The sequence below is a fragment of the Trachymyrmex septentrionalis genome, unplaced genomic scaffold (assembly GCF_001594115.1).
Source record: "Trachymyrmex septentrionalis isolate Tsep2-gDNA-1 unplaced genomic scaffold, Tsep1.0 scaffold111, whole genome shotgun sequence".
Classification (NCBI taxonomy): domain Eukaryota; kingdom Metazoa; phylum Arthropoda; class Insecta; order Hymenoptera; family Formicidae; genus Trachymyrmex; species Trachymyrmex septentrionalis.
The window spans coordinates 134,905-159,337 of record NW_017304239.1 but is presented as its reverse complement, the minus strand read 5'-3'; the positions used below and the strand labels follow the sequence as shown (position 1 = coordinate 159,337).

The 24,433-nt window shown below is 29.3% G+C and overlaps 1 protein-coding gene across 2 annotated transcripts in view; it reads left to right on the top strand.

Annotated features, from left to right (window-relative positions):
• Positions 1-724: 724 nt before the first annotated feature.
• Positions 725-24,433, top strand: part of LOC108751395 (band 7 protein AGAP004871-like) — a 143,781-nt gene continuing 120,072 nt past the window's right edge. The window contains exons 1-2 of one of the 2 annotated variants that reach the window (XM_018491549.1): positions 725-894; positions 3,111-3,234. In XM_018491549.1, coding sequence (XP_018347051.1) covers positions 3,153-3,234 — 82 coding nt within the window. In that variant the 5' untranslated portion in view covers positions 725-894; positions 3,111-3,152. Of the gene's footprint in view, positions 895-3,110; positions 3,235-13,099; positions 13,334-24,433 lie in introns of those variants that run through there. The other variant, XM_018491559.1, reaches the window with a different exon arrangement.

Genomic DNA, 24,433 nt, shown 5'->3' with positions numbered 1-24,433 from the left:
TTAATTCTCACTAAAAAGGCTGAGAATTAATTTATATACTAAATGTAATTGAATAATTCATTTTTTAGAAGAGTGTTATCAAAGAATTATTTAAAAGATCTTATCGTGTAAAATTTTATCAATAAATTATGTTCTACTTCCAATTATGTGTTATTTTCCACTAGCATACTTTATAACGAAATTCATTTGATATCTCAAGCATTTTCCTCTTTTAAAAATTATAACTTTTTTTTAAAGTTTTTTTTCTTTTTGAGAAATATTTTATAATTATTTTTATAATTGAGAATAATTCATTCTAAATTTAATCATGTAGTCGATGCGTAATCTGAAATATTTTTGTCTTGATCTACATTGGAATTTTATAATGATATTTGAATGAGGAATGCAATATCAACAAGATTTTGCAAAAAAATATAATATAATTTTATATTATATGATACATTTTTCTAAACTAATAATAATTTTCTAAAAACATTAATCATATACATTTAATTATAAGATATCTCTGATAAATTGCATTCGATAATTGTATAATTTTAAAACAAAGGAAAAGAATGCGAGAAATATTGCTGCGTAATTGGGTGAAATTTTTGTCTCAATCTGCCACGGATGAACTTTGCGACATAATATCATTAATAGTTCGTGGATAAATATGATGAGTATATATACACACACTGCAAAATGACAAGCGAATAAATGTTGGGTACTATATGTATAATGGCGGATTGTAACCGCGAGGCGCACCGAAGTCGCGTGCACTACCCACTCGTAGGTCGGGGCGGCGCCCGCCGCCCGGACCGTTCTATAATGTGCCGCGACGCCGCGACAACGACTTCACTCTTGTCCTGCTTATTCTACTCCTGTCAACGTTACGCGTCGGCACAGTGAGACAAGGTGAAAAAAATCGTTCTCTCTTTCTGAATCAAATTCGTCATCCAATTATATTCATCACACCAATTTATTGCTTAATGTTGAAAAAATTTTATTTTTTTGGATTCTTAAGGATTGTCAAAAATAGATAAGAAGAGCGAATTCGCGAATTTGCAACAGAATTTGGGATAGCTTCAGAGATGACACGAAATAAGAATGTTGAGTTTCTCTCTCGGATGTATTTGAATCGATGCGTGATTTAATTGTCGCGTCACATGGCACTGCATCCGTAGTGGAGAATAGGCGCGATCGCACTGATATGCATCAATCACTCTTATACCTCACATATGTTATCTTGTTTATGAACGTGGTAGTGCGCATATCGAGTGACCGGAATCGAATGATAGATACACGAAGTTGTGAAATTCCACCAGAGAATTTAGCGATAATGTAGGAAACATTTTCAATTACGTGAAAATATATCGCGTTGCAATAATTCAAAAATTGTGCAGAATGCTTGCGGAGGTATTTCAGGAGGTATTTGTGAGGTTGTAAATATATGCTGTTGCGTTGTAATATGCTGTCGGAGTGTAGCAGTGTCGAAATTTTCCTCGAGAGATAATAGTTTAATATTGCAACACTTGCTTGTAAAATTACTATAATACTTATAATGTAATAATATTGTAAATACAGTGGGGGTATTTAATGGACTGATTTGTAATAGAAAAGAATATCTGTGCATATTTGTTCAAAAATAACAGTAAATTTAATATTTAACACATTAACTATAGCCCATTAAAATGTAATATTATGAAATAGATTATTAAATCGTTTCGCGAATTTTCATTACACGATACAAGTAACAATAAAAGTAAGAAAATAATTATGTATTTAAAGAAAAGTACGTAATTTATCATGATATCTATTCAAATTTTGGTAAAAATTTTCTAAGTTTTTTTTATTTCTCAAATATTTACAGAAATTTTTTAAATTATAATTTTTTTAAATTATTATTTATAACTTTAATTATAATTTTTTAAATTATAATTAAAGTATATGCTTTTTATGTAAGTTTTTCAATAAAATTAAAGCGTTTTTTAAGGTATTTAAAGTAAAATTTGATTGGGCTAGACTCTAGACTGTTTATTTCTTTTTTATTTATTAAAGCTTATTTAAAAATGTTAAACATATTATATAGTACTTTAATATTAAATTATCACAGTATTTGATATTTGTAAAATAAAAATAAGATCTTTAAAGAAGTAATTTCAAGAAAAATTTTTTAAATTTCGAAAAAATTTGCTGATAAGAATTCTATGATTTTTCTCTTTTCATAGATAGAAAAATAGAAATTCTAGATTTTTATAAATAATAGACATTTTGTGTTTATGTATAAAATAATTTATATAATGTCTCTGGTAAAAAAATTTTGCTGAAATTATTTCACGTTTTGAAATATTTCAGCGAAATTGCTGAAAATTTGCTGAAATTTTACTAAAAGTGAATTTTTAGTTAACATATTGAAAATGAGCCGAAATTTCTCTGAAATTTTATTAAAAATGATTTTTTTTAGCTAAAAATTGTTGAAATTAAATTTAAATTTTTCCGAATGCTGAAATTTTCCCAAAAAGTGTTCCAAAACGTGGACTAATTTCAGCAAACTTTTTCCACCAGGGGTTTAGACATTAGAATTAATTAAAGTGAACGTTTTCATGTGTATATGTAATATATATTTATAGTTTTCTTCGGATTATAACGAATCTTTCTTTCTGTTATGTAATTGTTTTTAATAACTGTAATGCATCATCACCTATATAAGATAAATTTCTAAGTTATAGTGTTGCATTCTAATTCTTTTGATATTTTAAGCAAGCATTTTAATATTTCTGTAATCTACATTGTAGCATACATATATGTATGTAATCTTGTAATGTACTTAATTCTTGCAATGTTTTTGTAATCCTCCTCTAATACATACAACTAAAGATCTTAGACAAGAAATTTCTTAAATAATATTTATAATAATTGTAAATTTTTTCTCTCTAACCACATAATATATACATAAAGTAAGAAATCAATATAAAATCAAAGAAGTGTGTATTCCAGTGTGTTGTACTTACTCGTACATATATTGAAATAAATCAATAACGAAATGTTGTTATACATTGAAGATGATACAAAATATATTAGTAATGTAGAAACTAATGAGATATATTTTTTACGGAACTTTGTTTATTTAGGTGGCGAGGTTTGAATCACGTGTTAATCCTACTGATATACCTATGGCGACCATGAGCAACAGTAATGGATCAACAATGCAGATTAATACTCGGCCTGATGATATTCGAAAACGGATTATTGGATGTGAGTTCTTTACAACCGATAAACCCAAAGCTAAAATATGATAAGAGAACTTGCATGATAAAATTTATGATAATTTTTATTACAAACAAGAAAAGAAGAATATTATATAGTTTTTATCCTTTTTTAATATATTTATTGTATCTATATTTTAGTTTATTTTCCATAAAAGATATGCGTGTATGAAGAAATTATGCATTCATCCAATTTGCTTTGTCCAATTCATCTAATTTGTTTTGTCCAATTTATCTCTTTATTTTATCCTTATCTACTTTCCTTTTTTTCATATATTTTATTTTATCTTATTTTATAATTATTCTGGAAAATGAGGCAAATGAACTTAATTGTAAACGATATTAAACAAAATATCCTTTTAGACTGTAATGTGAATACACAATAAATAGGAGATAAAGGCTAAATGCTCAAGCTGGATCTTTAATAATTCGATGTGAATTTACTACATATCCAATCTTGCAAACTTGCGCCGAATTTAATTTTCAGTCTTCAAACGCAATCCTAACAAAACTAAAATGATCATCATCGTGATATTATAAATTAAATAAATTAAATTGACCACTAATTTAATATTGATGCTCATAGACGTCTTAGAAAAATTTTAATATAATTTAATGCTGATAAGCATCTTAAAATCTGTAAATAATTTTATTGCGAAAAATATTATCTTGGCTGGGATTTGAATTTGGATCTCTCATATTCTGTGTGGGTGTCCTTACCATTTGATTTCGTTCTGTTAAGATTGCTCTTTAATATAACGGCTTTTCTGTACGACGTACCGATAGGGATTTTTGTGTCGTTATTTGTTATGCCAAAATAAAGCTCTCCTAAAAAATTCAGCTCTTCCGTTTATTCGCAGAAAAATTCTATTTTAACTTGACTACAAATTAAAAATTAAATTCAACACTTAATTTTTGCAGGAATAAATTTTTGAAATGTAGTATATAATTCACACCAAATTATATTTAAACATTAAATATTCAGCTTGACCGTTTAAAGTCTTTATTGCCTATTATTTTTATTGTAAACATCATTTTCCTTACCTATAAAAGTATTAATGCTTTTGACTAATGATTATTCCGATCATATATGTACGTGGTGGAAGTCAAATGAAGGCTCTTAACGGGCTTATAACAACGTTGTTCAACCTTAAGCTCGAGAAATGAATTATTTCGTGACTGTAAAGAAGGTCATTCTTTGTAGCTGAGCTTCAATAATGTGAACCAGGTACTCGCGCAATAGTTCAGCGATAATTTTATTATTAGTCTTATTAAAAAAAAACTAATATGGTTTGAAGATTTGATTACTTCAAAAATATTATAAAATTTAAAAATACATCTAAAAATATGAAAATATTAATAGAAGTTAACATATATATAATTAAATTTCTTTTTATCATATTGAATTAATTGATATTCGAGGAATAAATTGGGTGTTTATACAACTATCAAGCTGTAATTATAGACTGCTGACGAAAATAGCAACTATATGTTCTTTGACGTTCAGGCTGTTGGAAACTAAAACCTTGGCATTATTGTTTCACAAGATGTCTATAAGAAGTAGCGTATGATAACTTATTATATATATCTTTCTATTTCTTTTCTACTCACAAGTCAGTTGGAAAATTTGTTTTAAATTTAACACATTTTACATGTTCTAAATGAGCCATCCAAAATTTGTGTTAATTTAATATAAGATAAATATATTTAGAAGTAACACAAATATAATGTAAACAATTAAAAAATTTAAACAAATATAATGTAAACATAAAAAATTTAAATTTAATATTACAATATTAAGGTTATTCGAGCCGTGCTGATGTCATATGCGAATTATACAAGACAATAAACATTAATGATTAAATTTCAAACGTTTTGATTCTTAATGTGGTCATCCTCAGTGATATATTGGATTAAGGAAAAAGTTTTTTTTATAAATTATATTTTTTAAATTTACAAACTTTTTATTAAATCAAATATATGCCATTTTAATCGATAATCTTTTGCCATTTTTCAATAAGAGAGAAAGAGTATAATAGTAGGGCTATTATTCCATCGGGGTGCAAAACTTTTGTGATTTCTCGATAAAAAAAGGAGATAAATGATTTTTGCAGGCCTCTTTTGAAATCAAATTTATTCCATTAAGGGAATTCTGCAAAGATCGAAACAAATGGTAATCGGCCGATGCAAGATAAGAACTGTACAGTGGGTGCATCAAAACTCCACAGCTAAGCTCTTTCAATTTTTATCGGGTCATCAAAGACGTGTGTAGCTTAATGTTGTCATGATAGAAGAGACAATGCCTTTTCTATTGATTAATTATGACTGTTTTTTCTGAATGGATTGCTCCAATTGCATTAGTTGATAGTAAAGATCAGAATTAATTGTTTTTATCCGTGACAGCAATTTATAATAGACGACTCCTTTCCAGTTTTACCAGACATACAAAAAACAAATAATAATAAGAGACGGGCAAAGTAAGAGTCAACAACTTTTCTTTGAAATAAACAAATAATGTGTACGAGCATCACCTTCTTTGGCGTTAATTTAGGATTTGCGATTGTTTGTGGTGCCTCTTTGATCATGATCTTGTTCGAACATTATTATCATATGTTATCTACTTTTCATCGCCTGTTATCAATGTTTACAGAAAATGCTCAATATCGTTTCGTTTTATCAGTGATTTGCAAATAGAAATTCGATTTATTAAATTTTTTATTATTAAATCATATGGCACCCAAACATCGAGCTTCTTTATATGTCTAGTTTTGTACGCAAATGTCCCAAAACATGATTTTATGATCAATGTTTAACTTCTTAGCTATGTTATAACTGTTTACATGACAATTTTTTCCAATTTTCTGGAAAATTTTATTGACATTTGATACAATAGGCCGACCAGAACGATATTATTTGACATTGAAATGTGCTATCTAGAAATCTAACTAATTCGCTGCTGCTTGTCTAGTTAAAGCATTCTTTTCATAAACACGACAAATTTTTTTCTGTGCAGCATTCTTTTCTTTTTTATAATAAAAGAGTAAAGTATAAATGTGTCGGAAAGAAGTTTTTGATTTTCATTTATTTTCAAATTTGATTGAATGCGTCAGTATAGTTCAAATCTATCATTAACCTATTTCAAAATGTTATATGAAAAATAGCACCTTTTTAATGATAATATACACAATATCTAATACACACAATAGTGGCATGTAAAAAAATCGACCAATCTCCATCTATCGATTATACGTGTTTGTGCGCACGCGCGCGCGCGCGCGCGTGTGTGTATGTGTGTGTGAAAAGACTTTTCTCCCTAATCCAATATATTAAACAAAAAATTGAAACATGAGCTGATGACAATGATCAGTAAAATTAGTCGAGTGCATCTTAATTCCTTTTTTTGTATGTAAATTTAATTCCAAATAAATGTATTAATAAAATTGTGAATTATATGCAGATCTTTTATCTCAAAGATATATGACTCCTAAATTATAATGTGTACTCACGAACATTTGTATTAACTTAGTCCATATGTATCATTATAAAAATTTTTATTAAAAGTATCTATTATGTTAATTCTTTAGAGCCTTACATTTGATTACTTTAATTATTAAAGGACCTCGCATAATCAAATGTAAAATTGACTCCTAATGAAATCGGATGGTTTTCTTATATATGTTTGTTACTTTGACCTGCTAAACAAAACACATAAGATTTAGAACAGAAAATGAACAATTTACATATTTTTGATTCGCTTATACATAGTCGCTGACATCTTACTCTAAAATATTCGATAGCTTTGAGGGGAACGGCTGACCTAAAATGGATAAAATTATAGCTTTGAAAAGGTCTCAACAAAGACTATAAGAATGTAAAAGAAAAAGGGGAGGATTTCATTTAAAAAATTCGAGATGACTTTACTCTGATTTTCACGACGCCATCCCAAGTTGAACTGATAAAGTCAGTAGACCTTTTCAAACTCTACTTTTATCTGAAACATTTTTTATGAAACTTATAGATTTCGAGATATTTTGCCATGATGCTTACACGTGATTATAAGTAGTCATGTGACTGTAGTCAACACACTTGTTTAGAGTAAGAACTATGGCAAAAGCATGTTGGAACGTGTTCGCATGTTCGTATACGACGCCAACAAATCTATAGTTTCCCTTTCTGTTTCTTTTTAAGCCATTTCTTCACAAACTTAAGTGCGTTATCTCCTCCACGTATTACTGCAAGTAACCAAGTCTAGTTTTCACAGCCTCAATACATTTACATTAAACGTAATATCGAAAAGCCATTTTTTGCACATGCGCACGCGCAAATACAAAATATTTTTTACTATATATAAAATTTTCGAAAAACTTAGAAATATTTTTAAAAATTACGGAATCGTTTAATAATAATTTTATTGGTAATAATTATTGGAATAGAGAAAAAGTCTTTACAAGTTAATAAAAAGATCTTTCTTTATTATTATCTTCATTAAAAATGATCAATATTTAAATTTAAAAAAGCTTGAAATCTCTACTTTTAAATGGTTACATATTTTTTAAATTTATGTAAGTTTTGTAATTTTTACATATAGAAAACTACGAACTGAAGAAAATAAAAAAATTTGTCACTTTGTAAATCTATAGCGTGCCCAAAAAAAATTTGAGCAAATTTTTTACTATCTATTGTGAAAGTTTAAACTTTCCCTATCGTTTTTTAAAAATGTTCCTATGATTTTTTTGTTTCTGAGTTATTCGCAGATTAAGTAAAAAGGAATATTTTGATTTTATTGCTCACAACTCCGTTAAAAATCATCGTATCGCAATTAATAATACAGATTCTTAAAGCTGAAACATTGCTCTATCAAGTGGTGTATAGCCAATTTAAAAAAAAAATAGAATATATGGATTGCTAAAAAAGGCTTTTTACCAATTTGTAAAGAAACTCTTTTTAATACAATATTTTTAGCTACGCCCCTAATAGCACAGATCTCCAAGAGATGTTTCAAAGAATATTCAGAGAATATCCTTATGTCCTAACAACATTCGCTAAAACATCCCTCGAATAATTAATTAGAATTTTTACGACACAAAAGAATATTACTTTAGTGTTTTTTTATTATTAGAAAAAAGTCCCTTATTACGAGATAGGCATCTAATATGAGATAACGGCGTTTCTGTTAAACTAATAAACGCTATATATTGGTTCCACTATGAATTAATTGCTCTTGAATTGAAAATTGTTTAGTAGAAAATTCATTATTAGATTATGCCTATAGTCATATAAAAAAAGATTTTAGAATTTGTCTTCAAGTTTCATTGAAATGAGCCTTTAAATCTTGTTTATTATTTAGTAAAAAAAAATAAATATTTGGCAATAAATTCTTTATGTAGTGATAGAGTAAAGTCATACTCATAGAAAAATATGTTAAATTACAGAAGGTATATGTTAAATTACAGAAGTTAGATTTGATGATCGTAAAACTTTAAGACGTGGAAATTGTATGAGACAGTCAGTTATAGTGAAAATCATTACTAAAGTAAAAATATTATTGTACAATAATAAAAAGGACAACCAGAATGAACGTCAAGTGCCTATTTCTGCGACGCTTGATTCCTTAGTTCTGGATACAATCTATCGCATGCTCACTTTTTGCGCACGCTAGCTGTGTTTGTTTGTACTTTAGAAACATTAAATAAAATTTTTTAATTGCAATACTGATATACTTTGCGTTTTACTATTGATTTCTTAAGGCATCTTTGTATTGTATTAGGAGCACAGTTTTTTTACTTTGCGATTTGCTCATTTAAAAAATTTTTTTAGTTTAAAAAAAATGAAATTTGAATTAAATTTTATGTACCGTTATCTTAAAGCTTATTAAATTCCCTTCAAAACGATCTATTATTTTTTTAAATTCTGCCTATAGACTTCTAGCATTTACACAAAATGAACTCGATATCATAATAGTCTTTCCTCTAACATGATTAGATCAACATTAGATTAGTATTATTATAAATTAGTATTATAAATATATAATAAAAATGATAAATATGAGATTTTTTGTTGTATAGGATAGAAGTCTGTCAGTAATTTGAGAACATTATAGTTGCTGCAACATTTAATTTTTAGTTTTTACTATAATTTCCAATATTTATTGCAAAACTTTCTATAATCTTCCTTACATACTTACTGATATGACATACTCGTATACATACTGATTATAGATTACCAAAATCTCCAAAATCACTGCTCTTCAGTGCGAATTATGAGATAAAATTCCTATTTTTGGAATGAGAAAAGACTGTCTAGAGATGTGGTAGTGTCTCGGCGTTAAAACAAGCGCAGCGTCATGGTGCGAGACATTGCCATGTTCCTTTATGTGAGACGGCGAGTTGCACCGGACCGAGATTATCGAATCTCAATAACGGCCCGATCAAGTTTTACGTATGCTTGATCGATAGCTTACACTCCGACTGTATAATACGTGCTTTTATTTTTTTCTCTACGTATCCTACAAGGGGAGATATTTCGATGTAAAGTCTACATCTGATCTATAAGTCTATAACTTTTCAGAATATAATACATCGTTTTTCATTGTTTCGTGATTGTTGTCAGAATATAGATACAGTCTGACGCTAGGTAACGCTAGAGGCGCTGATCGAATGCGTTTGGAAACAATGTTTAGGGATACTATTTCGAAACACTACCAATGTCGAACGCAGCTATTCTCTGCATTTTGCACTATATAACGTAATTTAATATTTAACAAAAGGAGATTGCAAACAAAATTATACACTAGTATTTGTTAATTAAACAAGAAAATAATAATGAAAAAGCGATTTATTTGTCATCTATCTTTTTATAATTTATTTATAATTAATATTTACCAAAAAGCGTCCCTGAAAAATTAAAAAAAAATATACGTCAATTGCATGAAAAAAATATTGAATACATTCTTTTTAATAAAAAAACGATGAAATAAACGCTGTAATTGGTCAAGTATTTCATTACGCAAGATACATCAGATAGACTGAAAGTGACTAAAATTGTCAATATATTAATATAAAATTGTTAATAGATTATAGTAAAGAAAAAGCTTGGCGTGCCCGGGTAGCGTTAATTGTACTTCTATGAATATATTATTTCAAGACAGTATTTACATTATAAATTAAAATATATAGTGACATAATTTGTAGGACATGAAAATATACTCACAAATAATAAACGTGATATAAATTATGCAGGAATATATGTAATAATATTGATAATATTTAAATACAGAAAAATTATACACAACGAATTTTACAAGATTAACAATTAGTAAGCAATTATTAACATCTTTTCTTTGTTGAATTATTATTTTCATCTATGCGTAAAATATTGTATGTAATAATCTTTTTGTTAATTCGTATCGTAAATAATTTCCGTACTATATAAACATATCGATATTGATCGTAGAATATTGCGTTTTAATGCGACCCGGACGCGCCAAGTTTTTTCTTCACTATATATAATCTATTGACAATTTTATTTATATATTAACAATTTTAGTCACTTATGTCTATTTTATGTGTCTTGCATAATAAAATACTTGGCTGATTACATTTACTTCATATTCGTTTTTTATTAAGAAGAATAAAATATTTAATATCTTTTTTTGCACTTGACGTATATGTTTTTTTCATAAATAAAGGGATTTTACTACTTTGTGTAAATTTTTGAAAATGTAATAATGAAAAATAATAATTTAAATCTTCCACAAATAAATACAGATTATTTCTAAAATTGTGTAAATTTATATTTATTTAATATTAAGGCATATTGTATTGATTTAAAACTCATTTATTGATAATTTAACTATTAAGATTTGTTTTAAGAAAAATATATATGCGCTTTTAGCATTTCAAGGCCACTTACATATTTTAATTTTTAAATCATTTACGGATGTCGATTTTGTATCTTTTACTCGCAATAAATTTGTATAATGTCTTCCATTTATATTTTTATCATGATAAAGAATTTCACCGTCAACTTTATAAATATTATCACTAATACAAATTTTTGACGACGATATGAATTTAATATTAAGATTTGTAATCTTGCTCTTGCGCGCGCGCCTTTTCTTATTCTCTCCGTGCCCTCATTTTCTCTCTTTTACACTCTTGTTTTTCTACACTCTTGTCTTTCTCTTTTGCATTCTCTCTCTCTTTCTCTCTCTCTCACTCTCTCACCCTCTTCCTTTATTTGTCTCATGTACATAAATTACACCCGTATGCACATCAAGGTTCACTTTCGTTGCTAATTTTATTTTAATTTTATATTAAAATTAAAATTGTATGAAGGCATTATGAACAACAGCTTAATGAACAAAACGCTTTATATGTATGTGTCACACGTACGACTGAAAAAATTTGAAAAGCTGAAATGATCCCTTTTCGGGATACAATTTCCAGATTTCGGTATCAGCTGCCAATTTTATTCGGAATGATCGCAATCGAAAGATACCGATGATATTATATAATAAAAGTGTTTTTAGATTTTTAATTGCGGTTTTAGTTTCTGAGCAATTTTAATCAAAAGTTTGTTGATGTCAAAACTTCAGATAAAGTTAGTGGTAGCGGCACGAACATATACGCAATGACATTCACACGTTAAGCCGTCAAGCGACCCATCAAGCAACCCGTTTTATATTTTGATGTAATAGTATATAAATAATAGTAAAATTAGTTAAAAAATAAAATTGATATTTTTAAGGTCACATAAAGATCTCTACTTTTTAAAATAGAATGATATGATTTTTTTTACATAATATGTGACTCCTTTAATTATTTTGCATATAAAAATGTTAAAGTAAAAATATCGAAAAATCATTGATTATTTTACACTTTATTTTAACACATATTGACATAAAAAATGTCTCACTGAATTATTGGTTCTTTGATACCTCTATCTTAATATTTTTATATGCAGAATAATTAAAGGAGACATATTATGTAAAAAATTCATGTCATTTCATTTAAATAAGTGAAAGTGACCTTCATGTGACCTTGAAGAATCAATTTTATTAAAAAATTGATTTTACCATTATTTGTCCTCTTTCAATTAATACAACTTTGATACGAAAAATTTTACTGGGTTCAGTTTTTGATATATTTTGGTGTTCTGTTTTAGGTGGGACATCCTGTATATTGTGTATCTTTCTGATATTATATTTTTATAATATTTAATGATCAAACATGAGTTAAATGTACATACATCATTAATTTAGAAATGTATTGTTTATTAGAAACAAAATAAGTTTTTTGCAAAGCATTCATACAACCGATTTTATGATTTTTGAAAGCTTTCCTGGAGCTTTCTCAAGCTTTCCTGGCTAAACACATTTTTTTTATAAATATATAGATCTTTAAGATGATAACTGTACAGATTTTAAAGGTGTCTATTCAGAGCCAAAATTGGCCATTTTTACACTTTCTCTTTTAGTTTTATAAAGACTAGTATTTAATAATCCATTTTTATTGTAAGACCGTTTTAAATAATGTTAAGACACTAATACGGTCCTCTGATTGGTCCGTGACATCTTGAGACATCTAAAGATAATATTAAATATAAGAATCGATTATGAATACTGGCCAAAGAGTGGACGTAGAGATAGAAGATGAGGGATGAAAGAACGGCGGAGAACGAAGGAATGGCGGCAGCCATTCGGCGAAAGTAGGTAGCGGTGGACGCGCATCTCGCGCATGCTGCTTTGATGAAGACGAGAAACAAGGATAAACGAAAGGGTGGTTACTGGGCTGAAAGAGAAAGAATGAGGGAAGGAGAATGGATTATAAGAGAGGGTAAGGGAGTCAGGGAGAGGGAGAAACAGAAACAGAGTATGAGAGGGAGAGAAAGAAAGATTGCCCCGGTGGCAACATCTAGTTGCGGTTACCGTGTGAGAGGTGAATATCGTGTAATAATCCAATTCGTTCGATTCTCTACGATACTTCATTCTTTCAATTAAAATATCTATCATTTTTTCGAGCTGCTAATGATTCTGCCTGAGTGAGTGTGAGAATCGAGATCAGGACATTATTTCAAGATGACGGACGGTGAGCATTTGAGAATAAGGATTGACAGAATCTATCAACTTAAAGCAGACCTGTCATATGCAGAAGTTTATTTCATTTACTAAATATTGAATAAGCAAAGACTTTTGGAAGCAATCAAATTATTAATTGTTCCTTATGTGCTGTTTTTTTTCTTGTAATTTTGCATTGTTGTATAATTTTTTTCTATTATAACATTATAGTTAATGTCATATATTTTTTCATACATCTCTTTCTTATGTCTACTATTATCGTGTTGCTTATCTTTGATTCACATTTATTCTTTTCGATTGATATTGAAATATTTTTTATTTAATTTGATGAATATTATTTATTATCTAAATTCTAAATCATTTTATCATATATATATATATATATATATGTTTATTATTTTCGTATAAAATGGAATAATATTAAAGTAAAATAAATAATGACAATAAAAAAAAAAGATTATCGACAAATTAAGCATAAATCAACAAATATGCATAAATATTTATATTTTCTTAAAATAAAAATATTATACTACCATTATTATTATTACTACCATCTTATATGATAACAATTGCATTTCCCTTTCTCTGATGCGTTTTGGAAGCCGGATTTTGTGATCTTTTATGAATATTATGCATGCAACTTTGAAGATAATTGACTTATTGTTTATTATATTTTACATTTGTACGACTTATCACAATGTAGAACTGTTTTTTGTGGTTATATTACGTTATATATTTCTTTGTACTTTTAGAAATAAAATTCTATATAATCAGATGTTAAGGGAAAATAGAGAAAAGATGAAAAGTTTAGCTATAAAAGATAAACATTATATTGCACAAATTCGACAAAGATAAAATTATTATTTCCAGCTATATTATATTTTTCAAAAGATTAAGTTATAATAAGACACTTTCGTGTGCGTATATTCATCGGTCATCTAAATTTGTCGATTTATATTTTTAAGGCGAATATATCGTCCGAACTAATACCAAGCGCTAAATAAAAATTAAGAATTTCTTCTGAATTTTATTGAATATTTCCCTAGAATGTAATATTGTGATCAGAATCATTTTTTGAATGTAGGTTATGTGCACGTGTATTCCATGACATGCATATTGATTTGTAGAGCTACTGAAGCCATTGGTGGAATAAATGGCAATTGTATATATCTTATATCTATTACATTAAAAATATTTTGCGTTTATGATAAAATGCTTTTGTTAAAATTTTTGTGTTGAATTTTTAACAAATCCGAGTGTTAATTTAACATGAAATAATTGTGTTATTTGAACATTTTACATTAAATTGATACTTCTTAATTAGGGTTGCCACAGACTTGAAAAATCGGCTAATCGCATGAAAATTTAAATTGGTCTTGGAAGATATGGAAAAATCAGAGAAAAATATAAAAGGATCTGGAATTTTTTTTGAGCTTGCTTAATACCCTTAAAATGCTTTTATTCCGTACAGTTGTTATAATATTTTAAGTAATATATTTAACATTTATAGAATCTGAATGATTCTATCAGCATTGCAAACTATGTACTAGACAATGCATCGTTGTATTAAAAGAAATGTAATTATTCCTTTTTGAAATTAGAAATTAGGTATTTTTCACAATGTCAAGTTTATTTTTTGTTTTAATTTCAATACAGTTTAATATGACATTTTATTAATTCATTTTAATTAAACTTTGTTATAATTGAAATACATATTTTATAAATATATTTTTTATTTCAAACTGTAAAATAAAAGTTAATCCTTAATACACATATTTGGATCATTTGTGTCCTGCGCATTTCTTTCCTTTGAAATATTAAGAGCATCTGGTCAATACCGGTCTCTTTTCTAATCCTAAAGAAATTTTACATTTACAGAACAAATTTTGTGCCGGTCAATTTATGCGTATCCTTTAACTAGAATAACTCTGAAGTTCACCTTTGAACTTTGGTTCATAAATAACCTATCGTCTGTATTGTGTACATTTTTGTAATTAAAAATATTTTAATTTTTTTCTTTATTTTCAACTAATTCTCGTTTACATTTCAGGAATATTTCGTGAATTATTAAAGAAAGAACTTAACCCTAAAACAATATTAACCCTTAATAAATACTGGTTTTTGGTACTCATATGTATATAAAATGTTGTCAGTAATAATTATATATTAAATTGTCTGTAATGTTATAAAGAACATTTTCCTAATAAAGTTTTTTTAACACAATAGTAATAATTAAAAATATCATTTTCAGGTCATAAAATAATTAAATTTATTAGACAGTCGATATTCGAACTGTATTTTCTTTTGTAGTTTGAAATGTCAATTAAGATTAAAATATATTTTTTCTTTAAACATTTTTGTTTCAGAGTTTTACATTTTTGTATAAAAAAGTCCATTTTCTCATTTTGTTAACTATATTTAGTTATAAATTTATATACTATCTGTTATATATATGCAATTTTACACATACTTTCTAAAGATGTCAAAATATGTGCAAAAATCGTTTAATAATTTTTATATATGTGTATTTGTAAAAGTGATGAAAATTAATCCAGAATACGAATGATCCAACGTATAGTAAGAGTGCCCAAAACTAAAGTTAAAATAGTCAAAATAATGTTAATAAAATAATTAAAATTTTATTCAGTGTTTTTATATTTAATCGTCCGATTTCTTCCGAAAGAAGATATGAGTATATGAAAATATTTTGGTTCTGTCAGGAATAAAACCCAAGATCTCTAGCATAACAGACCAGTGCGCTGCTTGCTTTGCTACGCTTGTTCTCTTATAAATTTTTATATAAATCCATTAAAATATAGTTAGTTAAAAATATAAGGTTGTAGTTTCGAAAAAATTTTTGTAAAATTTTAATATATGAAAGTATCGTAAATATTCATAAATAAATAAGTATGTAGGGAGTGTAGAGACTGGGGAAAAATGGCTACTTAATCTTTGAGTTAATAAAACAAGGTATTCAAATGAACAAATTTTTTTACAAAATCTTAGTTTGTAATATCAAGAACAATATGTTTTAGCATTTTTGAAAATAAAAACTCAAAATGTGGCAGTTTTATAAGTAAAGAATATAAATTTCTTCACACTTTGCCACATGCATGGATTGAAGTGAAATAGATGTTGAATGCTTACCTAAATAATAAAAATTTCAATTTTAAACAAATTAATGATATGAAAAACAAAATTATTATATAAATTGTTATATAAATTTTAATAAATAAGCAATAAATATTTTAATATGTTTATTTTAACTTATTTTTCATTACAGAAATACATTAATCGCATTCTAATTAGATTTGGAAATATTAAACGTAAAACTTTTCTTATTTTCAAATCGTCTAAAAAAACGGAAAACTGAAAAGATTTTATTACAAACACAAACTAGATAAAAAAGAATTAAGAATCAGTAAATGAGAATGGATTAAAATGGATTGAAATTTTAATCCATTTAAATCTATCCAAATGCGTACTTCAGTAAAATTTTTAGATTCAATTGGATTGAAAAACTTTGTTTAGGTTTAATTAGATTGAGAAACAATTGCATTTCTTATTCAAAATTTTGAATTGAGCGATCCACGATGTGTGTGTGTGTGTGTGTGTGTGTGTGTGTGTGTGTGTGTGTGTGTGTGTGTTTGTTGCACTTAAAAAATCAAAACTTTTTTTTAAATTGAAAGGTGTAGAAATATGCTTCATGCAATTTGTATAATAAATAAAAATATTTTGAGATTAAAAAATATTGTTACGTCCAAGCTCCGCGCGCATGCGGAGCTGAGGGGGTGAACGTAACGAGGAACCGAATTGTTAGACCGATTTGGTCGTGTCCGGACTCCGGACCGCAAGGGAGCCGTGGGGAAGGACCGACGCAAATCGGGAGGCGCTTCGCTTCGTCCTGAGGCTCCTAACGAGCCGGGGGTCGAACGGAGGACGAAGCGGAAACCTCTGCTCGTGCTCCGCTAAACGGACACACGAGTCGGACGTCCTTTGAAAAAGGGCCCAAACTGGGTCAGTGTGCCGAGAGAGGCGCACTTTAACGCCAGCTGCGCCAGTACGGCCGTATGCCTTGACTTTCGGTCATGGAACTTAATCCGAGTGACCAGGGAGAAGGCTAAGTGCAATCGCGGGAGAGCTTAAGAATACGAGGAGAGATTATATATAAAAAAAAAGACTACTGGGGAGTTAATTAATAATAGTATAATATAATAAAATACAATATTGATCATACATTTTGAATAAAATGAAAGAAAATAAGTACAATAAGAATAATACAATTTTAATAATTATGATTTGTACATGTGTAAGTATGTGTGTGTGCGTGTGTGTGTGAAATATATCGTGGCAGAATGGAAGGGAGGAGTTACGGAGAGAATAGCGAATAAAAAGGAAAGGGGTTTTGGTAAATGGATTTAAGAAGAAAAAAAAAGGGGGGAGGTGCTATTAGTACAAGCTAGGATCATAAGGATTGAGGGAGAAAAGGTCGAGGGGGACGAGGGACGCTACTGGCACCGAGAAAAGGCCGTCGGATCCTGGGATCCTCACGACGACCAAATCTTGGTGGGTGGGGGTGGAGTGTGCCATGTACTCTAAGAGTTCCTGGGCGTCGTGGAAAAGATGGGGGAAGGGAGCAGCGGGAGAATAGCCATGGTGTAGGATCGAGGGAGTGGTATCAATCTGAGGGGGTGATGGTGGATGCGGGGGGAAATTGGCAGAAGGAATAGGGGATGGATTCGAAATTGGGGAATAGGAAATTTCGAGGGGTGGAGATAGAGTAGTTATGGGGAATTGAATAAGGGGAATCGGTTCCGATACTGTCGGTTGGGTCTGGTGAGAAATCCGGGCGCGGGCGGCGAATCGGCGCGATCGGGCGGTTCTCGTCAGGCGGCGGCGACGAGGGGCGAATGGACGGCGTGAACGCACTAGAAAATTTATGTTTTTAATGGGTCCCCAAAGAGAGAGAAAAAAAGGGGGGAGACGTGAAGGGACCACTTAATGTAAATAATTGAAAGCTTACTGGTGATGTGGGGCCCAACCGCAGAGAAGGTGGCGTCGGATGTTGTAGGTTGAATGGACTTCCTCGATCAAGGCTGTTGATTTGGGGTGATTCCCGATGATAGAATTGGTTGCACTGATTCTATTAAACTTGGATAACGCGACCAACTCACTGACTTTATTTTAACTTTGATTAATTCGACCGACTCACTGTGCTTATCAGAACAAGTAAAATTCCGAAACTCCGGTTAGAGAAGAATTTGCTGTCTATCTGTTCTGCTAACTTTCTGTTCTGCTATCTATCTGACTATCTATCTGACTATCTATCTGCCTATCTATCTGCGCAAGGGTTGCGGAATCGCGATTTTTATACTAATCGCCCCAGATTACTCAAATTTGGATTGGTGGAATAGGTTTTGTTGGCTAGGAGTAGGATTTTCTTTCGCTCTTAGATTGGTCAAGATTTTGGGGGAGGAAAGGATGTTGACAGGAATCGGTAGAGTGGGAAAGTGAAACTCCAAAATTTTATGACCCTAAGATTTATGGGGAAACGTACGTCTCGGGCGTCGAAAAGTCGCGGATGCATCGTCGCCACGGGACCACCCAGAATCTACCCCTGAACGTCGCGTGCCGTTTCTTAAATTTTATAATTACGAATTCGCGAGAATCGTTCGCGACTTGATCGTTAATCTTGGCGTTAATCAGTCTTACGCTTTCCATACATATTGATTTTTATCTCGGAGCGACATTCATAAGGAGCTAACGGATTCTTAGTTTTTAAGATGAAAAATAAAAAAGGAAAGAATATAAAATTTTAGAGTTTCGAGGAATTCGAGATCTTTATGAAAGAAAAGAGTCGCGTGAGTCCGCCGGACGTAACAATATTATCACATTAATAATGACCCGATAGGAGTCGAAACATTTGTGCGTATTTAGTTTATAAAATTTAATAATTATTAAGCAATAAACATCCCGCTTGACTCGTAGCTCTTTGTATTTATTTAAATTTTAAATTATTTAAATCTGTTATATTGTTGTAAAATTGTGTAAAAAAAGATTCATCAACGGTCATAAATGCGAAAGTCTGCATTTATTTCAATCCCTTTCAATCCAATCTCATTTACTGAGGATAAAACAGGATATCTTCTTAGCTAATGCTAAATATTCATAGAAAGTTCGATTCGTGTTCCCAATGAATATTCCGCACAGCGAAAAAATTGTCACAGAATATACAACTGTCGATAAAATGTTCAGAATATTGTATGAATACTCCTTGTATATACGAGGGTCGTTTGAAAAGTCCGTGCAAAGTCAGAGACATGACACTACTGGCGCGTATCAAGGTTAGATTTAGTTAGTAGCATCTCTTGGAGAAACTCACACCAAGTTACAGCCAGATCGATCTATTTGTTTGTGTTTGGCATTCATTTGAATCGAGGAAGTCAAGTGATTTTCACGATAACGCACCAGCTCACGCCTCAGCAGTTGTGGTCGCAAAATTAATGGAATTAGGGCCATTTCTTCATATTGGGGAACAAATAGTAGTCCGAGGGAGCCAAGTCTGGAGAGTAGGGGGGATGTGAGACGAGTTGGAACCCTAATTCCATTAATTTTGCGACCACAACTGCTGAGGTGTGAGCTGGTGCGTTATCGTGAAAATCACTCGACTTCCTCGATTCAAATGAATGCCAAACACAAACAAATAGACCGATCTGGCTGTAACTTGGTGTGTGTTCCTCCAAGAGATGCTACTAACTAAATCTAACCTTGATACGCGCCAGTAGTGTCATGTCTCTGACTTTGCACGGACTTTTCAAACGACCCTCGTATTACAAAAATCACTTGCGAGCGAATAATACACATCTCCGCCTACAGAAGGCTATGGAGAAGAGCATTTACTCGTTAACAAGAATCATCTGGGACAAAATATAAGGAGCGCAGCACTTCGCCTGTAAACTTCAAAAATGGACTTTAAGATGAAAGTGTGAAGTGTGTTTTTCACTTCACCAAAATTTTGTTTAATCTTTCACGGTCCTTCTGAGTTAAAATGATCCGAGCATCGTCTTTCACACTAAATTCTAAAACCTTCCTGTTTTTGAAAAAGCTTACTCGGCATCTACTAGAGATTTGAAGTTTCAATTATCGATAAAGATGCTTAGCTTTTTAATCGGACTATTAGTTCTGCAGCCATTCACGCAAAAAGCATTTTTTTCTCGGGTCAAAATGTTAGCAAGTATGACCAATATATCGTTTTAGTTAAAAAATTTATGATTTATATTTTTGCTTTAAATTGTAAAAATAAGCAAGATGCGGTTTATGTTCTTTAAATAAAGATAAAAGAAACGATCAGGAAAAAATGTTCGTCGAGTCTACGACTCACGAATGATAAACACTCTCTAAATCTGAATCAGTAGATAATCTAATGAAGTAGCATATTTGATACTGAATTATCATGTTATATTAGCACATTTGGCATTGGATAATCAATGAAATTCAACTGTAAGAGAAAAGTTGGAGCATTATACGTATAGTTAAAATATCAATATTTGCATATTCCAACACATTGTAATTCGAATCTTACAATACCATACCCTGGTAAAAATTTTTCTTATAATTTCTCATAAATATTCATAAATACTTATAAAGTGCAATGAGAAAATATTACTTTTTTTACACGTTTTGTCATTATTTGTAAAATTTTCTCTTTTCAAGTACGTTATATTTGTCTATATTTATTCATAGAATAATCGCTTTCTCATAAATACTCATAAATAAGAAAATATAATTTTTTCTATATATTTTATCATCGGTAAATATTCAGTATAGAAGAGCACTTTCCGATGATCTTGACCTTGACATAAGGTCAAAGTCATGATCCTTCAAAAGGTTTTAGCTCGCAGTCGACCTTCGTTAAAAAGTTATTAACAATCAAAGTTGCTAATATTGTATCAAAAGTTGTATGATTCTAGACAAGACAACGTTGAAATCCACATGCAATAGTACAATTATGGAAGTCGTTTGCTCCTTGCAAACAACTTCCATAATTGTAAGCAAGTAGGGGGAAGGGGAAGTGAAGGTCGCTTCACGTGGCAAGAAGAAAACCTATGCAGAATAATATTTAATATGTATAGCAAAAATAATATTTCTGAAATTTTTTGTTAATAACTTTTTAACAGAATACGACGCGGTCTTAAATGTTGATTTCTTCATTTGAATTTGTGTTGTCTCGTCATCCCCGACGCAGGCTATGTTCGTTGGTTTCTCGATTGAGTCGTACTTGGTTGACGTGTTTTCCGTTTCGGTGGTCTCCTTTGCAGCTACCACGATATTACTGATCGATGTGTTTTGGGAGATATTCTTCTTCCGTCTCAGCTTCCAGCAATCAACCTTAACATGACTTTTCGCTTTACAATAAGCGCACGAGACATCTAATTTGATTTTCTAGTGAGTCGATTTCGTCGATGGCGAATTAGGTGTATCACGTTCTTTTGTTTTTTCCTTTCTTACCGAAGGTGGAGAAGATTTCTTCCGGTGCCGCCGCACATATATTGGTTGCTTGATGCATTCTCTCCAGGAATTTGTTTAATTTAATTTAAATAAGAAAATTTTTTATGTAAAAACACTTGGCGTTGCTAGATCTCGATATAATAATGTAGTAGTAAAATATGAATGTATGTATATTAAGAAAAATAAGAAAAATAAAATTGTAATACTTAGAAAAATAACATAAATAAGAAATATATTAATATGAAAAATTAGAATCACATAAAAAAATATGAATATTTAAAGAAATAAGAAAAATAAGAAGCATTCCCAATGAAAGTTAAAGAGTATGTATATTTGCGATTGAGTTATAGAATCGCGCAAATTATAAACATTGTGAATATTATTAAGTTTAAGTCTAAAAAAAAATAAATTTCGATTTGTAAGACAAGCGTTATAAAAGAGAAATAAATAGTAAACTTTATTCTTATTCATTTTAAAAAGTTTAAATTAAATTTATTATTGTTTTTATTATTACTTTTAAATTATAATTACATTTTATTATTTATTTTTATTCATTTTAATTTTAAATTGTTTTTATAGTTTTTCTTACGATATTTAATCTAGCAACGCCAAGTGTTTTTACATGAAAAATTTTCCTTTAAAAAATTTTTAAATTAAATTTTTTTGTTTTATACGGTTGACTCTTTAATTTTTTGTAATGACACTTAAATTGAGTGAGGTAACGCAATTTTGTGATAATGTTTTATATAATATTTTAAAGGAGAATTAAATAACTACTACTTCAGTTGGAAGAGAAAATGACATTGAATGAATTGTGATATATAACAATTTTATTTAAGAAGAATTTAAACCATTTAGATTGGAATAGGAAGATCCTTCAACAAAAAAAAAAAAAAAAGATACGCGTATAATTAGATTTCATTTCATAAAAATTAAAGATAGTACCATTTGGATGAAGTAAATAATAATAAAGATAGTATCACTTTGATTTTACTTTTTTTTTGATAGTAGAATTTAACTTGACGCCACAATTATTGATATCAATTCCTTTATACAAATGATACATATTAGATTAATATTCATTATTTATTTAATTTGGCATGGTATAAAAGAAATGGGATTTAACTTTGAGCCAGTTCTTGATATCAAATCTTTTATAGAAATATCATTAAAGGTAATATTATTTACAATATATAATTTGATATCCGAATTACATGGAATTTAACTTGACGCCAATTCTTGATATCAAATCTTTTATACGGATGATACATATCATTAGAGTTAAATAAATAACAAGAGGCATTACCATTTGTGTTTTACTTTTTAATTTAATAGAATTTAATTTTATTAGTTAAGATTGTAGCATCTGAGTTTTAATTTTCCATTTAATATATTAATTTTTTTCGAAGAGTAATAATTTTTGACAGAGAATTAAAGTTGCCATTACTCGAATTGGAATAAGAAGACCTTCAAATAAGAATATATCCTAGAAAAGAAATTAAAACTACTATTACAATTACTATTAATTGGGTTTGATACTTAGTATTGTATACAAAGGGCCGGTTTCATCAACGCGATCAAGCCGAATCGATATTAACCATAAGTGGTCAATTCTACTAAACAGCAAATACAATTAGTCAGTTCCACGGCCAATTAAGTAATTGGCGTTGGTGAAACCGGCCCAAATGATTCTTCACGAAAAGCACGCGTGTTTAACGCTTTTTTTACCTTTTTTTAAAAAGATATGTTTGTATAAATAACAAAAAACAATACCATTTATGTTTTACTTTTTAATTTGATAGATTAGTAGTTTTTATGAAAAAGAAAGCTTTTATAGATGAAAAGAATTTAAACAAATAAAAAACACTGAAACAGAAATAAATTATTATCATTAACAAATTCTTATACATAATTATTATGTAGTCACATATAGTAAACACATATAATAAACAAAATTTATGTATTCATTTAAAATTATTCATTTTTAAATTAAGTTAAAATAAAATAAAAATTAATGGCTTAAAAAATCAATTTTATTTAATTAAAAATTGCGTTAACATAAGTTAAATTTAAAATTATTTTTCACATAATTTTTTAAAATTATATGAAGAAATGAATGATATTGCTACGATCAGATGCCTCATATATTATATTTACACACAGATCGATATGATACTGAATTATTTAAAGATACTAAACAAGATGTTAATATTCACACGAGATAAACACATTCAATCTTTCCATACATGAAATGTACGTTTCCATATTTTGCGCAACGTAAAATCTATTGTTTTCTATTTCATGTTCCATTACAACTGTTTATAACTTTTAAACAGAGCTCGGTCTTATTTCAAATAAATTTATTTAAAATATACGAGTAGACCATACCCTTCTGGTTCCACCAAACACAGAGCATCGTCTTTCTGTCAAAGCGATTCGGTCTTGCGGTCGATGTGGATGGTGCGCCTGGGTCTATCCATGATTTTTTGCGCTTGGGATTCTCAAAATAAATCCACTTTTCATCCCCACTAACGATACGATGCAAAAACGACTTCCTTTTGTATCGTGCAAGCAAAATTTCACATGTGTTTTTGCGCCTCTT